Genomic DNA, 7,573 nt, shown 5'->3' on the forward strand with positions numbered 1-7,573 from the left:
TGATCACCAGCACGGCATAAAACCAGGCAATGCCATCTGGGTAATGTCTCTAATGCTCCAGGAAGCCTGGCTGTAACCCCAGCGTTTAGGTGGACACAGGAGAATCCATTTAAGCCCAGCCTTGGCTACATAGCAAATTGGGTGTCAGCATGTGCTATGTGTGAGTCTGTCTCAAAACAAAACAAAACAAAACAAACAAACAAATAAAACAGAAATAACCCAGCATTTACTTCCTATGTGGACTCAGCTTGTTCTTAACGCCAGCCATATGACAAGCTAAACAGAATTAGACCAAGATTAGCCAGATGCTGTCTTCAGGTAAGAGGACTGAGGAAGCACCATGACACTTAAGTTATTTTTAAAACCAAGGAGACCATTTCTCTTCCACAGGAAAAAGATCATTTTATTAAGTATTTTTAAAACAACTACTTAACATTCACTTAGATAAAAATATTTACAATTTCACACCTTCAGGAAGGTTCCAAAATATAAACACTGTAACCTCTCCTCTCCCTAGAGAAAAAGAATTATTCTTCTCTTCGAAAACAGGAATACATTCATTTTTCTCACTATGTAGATCAAGTAATTATACAAATAGACATCTGAAACATTTTCCTTTGTCATATATTTATATAATATATATTTATAACAGCTTTACAAATAAAGGCAACGACTTTTATGCCCAAATAAAAATGGGAAAAGAAGTTAAAACACAAGCATAGTGCATTTCGAAAGAGCTGGTGCAGGGCTGGCTGAGCAAGTCAAGAAAACAAGGACTCTGAATCAAAAATAAAACTTCCTTAAAGGAGACAGAATCCTTTTTAGCAATAAGGACACTCCATATGCTGCCGGGCAAGAGGAATTAGCCTACAGAAAGGATCTTGGGGTGCCAAAGCTCTGCCAGGCCTTTGAGAAGCTGTGCAGTTAAGTGTAGCAATTGATTACTTAGCTTTGTGCACTTTGGGACTCTTGGGGCATCTGCCATCTCTGAGACCATCCTTTGGTTCCCTGGACAGCACAGACATGAGACCTAGAAACAGGTGCCACAGGCCTGGGGACTGGTCAGGTCCACCTTGGTTCCCTAGCAGCTCAGCTTGTACAAAGGGGGCCATTTTCGGTTCCTTAGCAAGAGTATCACCGCAAAAGCCTGAGTTAGGGAACTGCACTCATTGTCTTTATTCGTCAGAGGCAGGGGTGGGGGAGGAGACCTTCGGAAATTTGCCCAAACCACTACTGTGACATGCCAGTGTTTGCTACCTCACCACCTTAGCAAAAAGCTCAGTCTGTCCACTCTGTCAGCCTGGTGTGAGTCACCTCGACAATAAAGGGACAAGGGTGGGGTCCTAACAGCTGGCTGTGCACTGTGCTCTGGAAAGCTCTTTTGAAAGTACCTTTTCTCAAAGCCACAGACAGACCCATCTCCTGAACTAAAGAGTGACTCACAGATCAAGCCTTTGAAGCATATGAAAATCCAACTGATCTCTGTCAAAGGGGGTTCTTCTCTGGGTAGGGAAAAGCCCAGAGATCCGTCACAGTTCTGTCATCTGATGTCAGGTCATCCTTTTCTTGTCTTCCCTATGTCAGAAGGAACTTAATGTTCTACACAAATGAACACACATACAAGCGCACACACACAAACGCACGCACTCACGCACACACATGCACACACATACACACACTCTGAATCTTCTCTGTGGGTCAAACCTTTGTGGTTTTGGAAATAGGCAGGAAGGAAAGCGAAGCAGCAGGAGATTCCCCTAAAGAGTTTAGTCTTTGGTTTCTAAGTTTAAAGGTGGGATCTGCTTCAGAGCCTGGAGCAAGGCCGAAGAGTCGAGGGACGAATGTGCCAAAGGAGAAGGGAGTCTCTGGGGCAGGAGCAAGGGGGTGGGAATCTTGTCTGGGTTCATGAAGCTGGAGAGGGCTGCCGCCGAGGTGTTGAGGCCTGGGTATAACAGTGGCACAGAGGTGGGGTACCAGCATTTCTCCAGCATTGGCAGGTAGGCAGTCGCTGATGGTGGGATAAGATAGAAGGGCAGGCAAAAGGGAGGCTGATGTGGGTGCGGCCCGAGGAACGAGGAGCTCATCAGGTCACTGGCAGCGAAGCGGCCTTCCTCATCGGAGAGCTGCATCCGGCTCTTTTTGGTGGGGGGCTCTTCAGATTCTTGCTTTATTGCGCTCACGCGTTCTCCCACGGTGAACCTGCGCCCGTGATCACTTTTGAAGTACGGCGGCTCGCTGCGCAAGTCACCCTTCTCCAACTCACCTCCATAGCCACTGTCCGTGTCCGTGTCACTCCCACTCTGCTCCCCACCCGAGGGGCCAAAAGTCCGCTGGATGACTGGCACACAGTTTTTCCCAGGGCCTTCTGATCCCTTGGCTAGGAAGCTGGGCTTCTCTTTGAAGTCCGAGGCTTTGGGAGCCGAGTCCAACGGTTTCCTGGAAGCACCACCCTGCAGTAGCTCGGAGACCACACGGTGGAGGTGAGTGACAAGCTGGGAAGATTTCAGGTCCCGAGTGTTTTCGTGCCTGGACAGGTACTGAAGCACCTCACGGGCACACGTCTGGAAACCCGAGCAGAACATTTCTTGTCCTGCCTCGATATTTCTTCCCGACAGCTCACCTGGAGGAAAAAAAGATCCGGAAAGAAGGATTTTAGAAGGCTGGATGCTGGGTACATCGGAGGAGGCTTCCTTCCTTTTTAAAATCATCAATTTGCATTTCCAGTTCCAGAAGTAATATGCGCAGATAATTCTGCTGAGAAGTGTAAAGAATGAAATAAACACATTCCTACCACTTAGAGACAGATTTTTTTTTCTTCTTTTTTATGATTGGGCTTTGATACAAAGTGCAATGGCATGTTGCTAAGCTACATACACTCCACTGTCCCCAAATACATACTTTTTAATGTCTATATGGTGTCCCAGAGAAAATAGGCCACATTACTTCTACTCTTGTTGCAGTTTTTCTTGTGACACAAAAATGAACATGCTAGCATATTATAAGTCACACTTTTTTTTTTTTTTTTAATGAAGAAGTCTCATTCTAGACTAGACCGACATTGAGTTTACTCCGCAACCCAGGTGGGCCTTGACCTCATAAGTAAGCCCATCTCAACTTTCAGAGTGCTGGGACTACAGGTCTGAGTTACCACACCCATCCCCAGTCAATCAGGATTAACATCAGTCTATGAAAGCAGAAGGCCAGAGAGCCCTAAAATGGAACAATATAGAAACAATACCACCTAAGCAAATACTGTCTCCCCACCACCTTTTGTAAAGAGAAGGTCTCCCTATTATGGCTTGGAATTCCCTATGCAAAACAGGTGGGCCTTGAATTTAAGACGTTCGGCCTCTGCCTTTAAAGTGCAGGACTACAGACATGCACCGCCATGCCCATGAAAGTTGTAGCTCACACCTGTAAGCCTAACACCTGGGAGGTTGAGGCTTGAAGATTTTGGAGTCTGAGTTTTAGGAAAGCCCAAAACGAAACAGGACAACCAAAACCAAAACCAAAACAAAAAACACAAAACTAAACCAACTCTGTACACACAAAAAATAATTACATTTCCCCTATGAACCCTAACTAGGCTCTTTATTTGTAAGGCTTTCCCATATACAGTATCCCTAACTCCCCTAGAGATCAGTCCTGATCAACTTTCTATTTTTAGAAAGAAAACTGGCAGACACGGTGGCTTGGTTTTTGTGATTCTGGTGTTGGCCTTGGACAGGACAGAATTATACTTAAGAGGGACCATGTTAGGATTCCCTCTGGGCTGTACCGTATGATCTGGATGGGGGAGAAGGAAAGTTAGTAGGTGCCTCTGATTCTCTGAAACTCAGGAGAAAAGAATGACGAAACCAGTGGTTTCATTAGATTGTGCAATTTGCCAAGATACCTAGTGGCTATTCAGGGAACCACAATGAAATGCAGGAAAGGAGGAAGAAAAAGAAGAATAAAATCTGCTGTCATTTTGCCAAGACTGCACCCTACATCCAAAGGCAAGGAAATAAAGAATCAGGGAAACACTGGGGGCAGACCCCGTGTTCTGTTCATCCAGCATCCACGAGTGAGGGCTCAGAAGACCAACATGAAACACCCACAATGTAAATTATAGGTGCCTTGGCATTTTAAAGCAGAATGGAGAACCAGACAGTCTCAGGCCAAAATGTCACAGGAATATTTCATCACTGGCCTAATATACTCATTCCAGGGGCACACAGCCACATTTCAAATGGAAAGAATGACCTTTCAGGAAAGAACAAAAGAGCATCTTCCCCAGTCAATGTGCAAAAAGTGAATGGGGACGGAAGAGAAGGCACAGCAAACCCAGGGCTCTTTATTTGTGCTGAGCTCTTAGGAGAGAGCTAATCAGACCTTGGCACTCACCAGCTTGTAAACCGCTCTGCAGGGCAATGATTTTTTGCTGCTGCTGCTCAATTAGGTTTGTCAGTGCTTTCACGTGCTTCAGCGTCAGCTCCAGAACCACTGCTTTCTCCAAGTGACCCAAAGTCTGAAAAAAAAGAGCAAAAGAGCCCCTGTCACCTGTGTGGTCGGTCAAATCCCAGGGGACACTTATTCGTGATGAGAACTGGGTGTGAACAAAAATGAAGGTGGGAAGAGCCTTTCCTGCTTCACTAAATTTAAAGTTTGCGGATGTTTGAACATATACATACAGATGATCAAAGGCTTAAAACAAACAAACACGTGTCATCTATCTTTGGAGACATTTCGGTAGCCGTTACAGTCTCAGGAGTAAGCTGACAGATATATCTCCCCAGCAGCTGCCCTGACCTTAACTCGGGGGACTCCAGGGATAACATTTCTCTGCTATGGTGTCAACCCAAGGAGGGATGTCTACTGTGTCTGGCAACCAGGAGGCTTTCCCAATGGGTGTCTTCCCCCCCCCACACACACACCCTTTCAGAACTTCCACTCACGAAGGCTTTTAGTCTTCCTTTCCAAATACTTTTCCTGAAGGAAAAGCTAGAAAGCTTTTGGCTACCACTAAAGGAGAGGACGCAAAGAAGAGGCAAACATTAAAGTAGGCCCTCTTATGTATGGAAAGTGAAGAAAGAAAAGGGCTTACTTTTTTAAACGTTTGTGTTTTGCTCCTTTAAGTCAGGGAAACTGCAAGGTGGTGAAAAATCACCAAAAGGAAGCTGTGCTAGTGTGGGAGGCAACTTAAAGAGGCCCTGGGTGGTTCTGGTTCTGTCTCTGCCTTAAAGTCCTGGCTCTGGGATAGGCTCCCTCCAACCCAGAAACACCAGCTTTGATCCGCCCGTCTAGCCTGCAGTTCCTCATAAGGCCTACAGGCGGCGAGTGACCCCCACCCGCCCTCTGGGCAGAAGAGCTGGATTGGAGCGCAGCCAGCTTCTCACTTACTGTAAGTTTGAGGTGTTCGGGTAGGAGATCCTTCAGCTGAGCAATGCACTCGTTAATCCGGTCACGTCTCTTTTTCTCAATCAGCCGGTGCGGCAGTTTGTAAGTTTCCTGCAGGGAGTACATGGAAGCGATGGGTGCCTGGGGAAGGCAACATGAAGCCTCCCTTCCCCTCCGCCCGGCAGCAGGGGAAAAAAAATTCTGCGAGGGTGCAAGGACGCACCCAGAATCACCTTCTCTGTCCCTTCTTTCCCAAGTCACTCCCTTGTGACAACGAGCTCACCACATCTCGAATCCCCCAGCCAACCTCCAAACAAGCAAACTTTTCTTGGAAACTCCAGGCGCACGGGAGGGGCTAGGGACCGGGGTCTCCAGGGATGCACCTACCTTGCTGTCCTCGCTCCGTTTTATCCCCCGCCTGGACTTGTACACTTGGTACATGTGGGCAAAATCCATCCTGCAGGGAGAGGGGCCAGAGAGAGCTGTGACTCCGTGTGCGCACTGGCTGCAGGCGCTCTATCCATACAAGCAAGAGGCACCCCCGGCCTCCCCCCATGCTCCCAGAGGTGCCCCCAAGTTGAGGGCAGCGCGGAACACAAGGCTAGGAACGGAGACATGAAGGGGTCACAGCGCACACTTACCCTGAAAGGTCTCCGTGCTCCAGCCCTGGCGCTTTAGGCAGGCAGGTAGGAGGTGGTTGCGCGCTGGGGATCCGCTCCATGATGCGGCGAGCCGGGGCCACCGTGCGCTCCCGTCTGCACTCAGCAGAGCGTCTGAGAAGGGACTGCCCTGGAAGGGAGGATCCGAGGGTCTCAAGGGGTACGTCCCTCTGAGCTAGCCTGAGCTAAATTGCAATGCGCCGGAAGCTGCGGCGTTGAGGCGTCTCTTCAGTTGGGGGCGTGCATAGCCGGGTGTCCCCGCGGCTTCTGGCTCCCGCTCTGCGCACAGACTGGCGGTGTGTGCTAGCTGCGCTGTCTGCGCCGTGCGAGCCAAGTGAATGAGAAGTGGGGCGGGCGGGGAGGCGGGAGGGAAGGGGGGGGGTTGCTTAGGGCGCGCGGGGGGGGGGGGTTGCTGGAGGGGACGAGCCGAGGAGTAAGGAGAGGCTGCGGGCTGGGTTAAATGGGAGCGAGTGGGTGGGTAGAAGCTACGTGTTCTACCCTGTGACTCCAAGCACGTCTGGCCGCTGCCGGGGAGGGAAGGAGCGACCTGCCCGCCCTCCCCCGGCTTCATCACATGAGTCTCACGTGTTGGACAACGCTCTGGCGGCTGCAAAGTCGTCGTCCCCCCCCCCCCCCGCCAACCCCCAACCTCGGGCCCCAGGTGTCTGCGGCTGCGGCCTCCTTTCCCCGAAAGAGGGGGTGGCAGCGCAGCCCGGGTCCTGCCCAGCTGGGTGGGGGGCACGGAAGCTGGAAGGAACCGGGGAGTGGGAGGGGGGGTTGGTAACGTGGGCGAACCTGCCCCAGGGAAATGAAGTAAGTTCCCGTCTCCTGGGAGGGAACGGGGGAGGAAGGATCCGCCCGCGTCTGAGTCAAGCCGGGAGAGGAATATCCCCTCGGTCGCTCCAGCCCAGCCCTCTTCCTCCTCCCCCTCCTGGCCCGCTCCTAGGAACCGGTGCGCAGCGGAGGGAGTCGGCGGCCCCCCTTGCCCTTCTCCAGGGGCTGGGGTTTCTTTCCGTCCTGGCTTCCCAGTTCCCCCTCTCCCCCCACCAACCCCCCCACCCCCGGAGCTCAGCCTCAGTGTCCAGGAATTGCCCGCCTTGGGGAGGGACCGAGGGCGGGGCGGATGTCACCCCATGGGAAGCGGGCAGGCGGCCAGGCGCTGGGGCAGCCGAGGCCGCCGCCGAGCACGCCGCGCGCACCTGACCGTGGCCCGTGTGAGCTGCGCGGGGCCCCCTCACTCTCCCCGGAGCTCAGCTCCGGGGCTCAGCTTGCGGGTGGCCTGGCACCCGACTGGCGCGCACCCATCTCCTCCCGCCTTCCAGGGTGCTCACTGCCCCCACCCACCCCTGGCTAGTCAAGCACAGAAAAGATACCGGGCGCGGTGCCCGGCGTTCCCTCCTCCCTCCTCTCTCTGCCCCCTCCGGAGCAGAGGCGTCCGGGTCGCCTCCCCTCCGGCTGCAGCGTTACACAACCGCGGCGGCGACGCCTGCCCTGCAGCAGCGCGGGGCGTGACGTTTCACGTGGCCCGGACGCGG

At 51.8% G+C, this 7,573-nt stretch overlaps 1 protein-coding gene across 1 annotated transcript; it reads right to left on the reverse strand.

Moving 5' to 3' along the window:
* Positions 1 to 389: 389 nt before the first annotated feature.
* Positions 390 to 6,391, reverse strand: Bhlhe40 (basic helix-loop-helix family member e40). The gene is made up of 5 exons (XM_055628601.1): positions 6,021 to 6,391; positions 5,767 to 5,836; positions 5,383 to 5,490; positions 4,387 to 4,510; positions 390 to 2,620 (listed from the first exon to the last, which is right to left on the reverse strand). The coding sequence occupies exons 1-5, from the start codon at positions 6,098 to 6,100 to the stop codon at positions 1,767 to 1,769; spliced, it is 1,236 nt and encodes a 411-aa protein (XP_055484576.1). The 5' UTR covers positions 6,101 to 6,391; the 3' UTR covers positions 390 to 1,766.
* Between the last annotated feature and the right edge of the window lie 1,182 nt (positions 6,392 to 7,573).

Source organism: Psammomys obesus, unplaced genomic scaffold (assembly GCF_907164565.1).
Source record: "Psammomys obesus unplaced genomic scaffold, mPsaObe1.curated_primary_1811, whole genome shotgun sequence".
In the NCBI taxonomy this organism is placed as follows: Eukaryota; Metazoa; Chordata; class Mammalia; order Rodentia; family Muridae; genus Psammomys; species Psammomys obesus.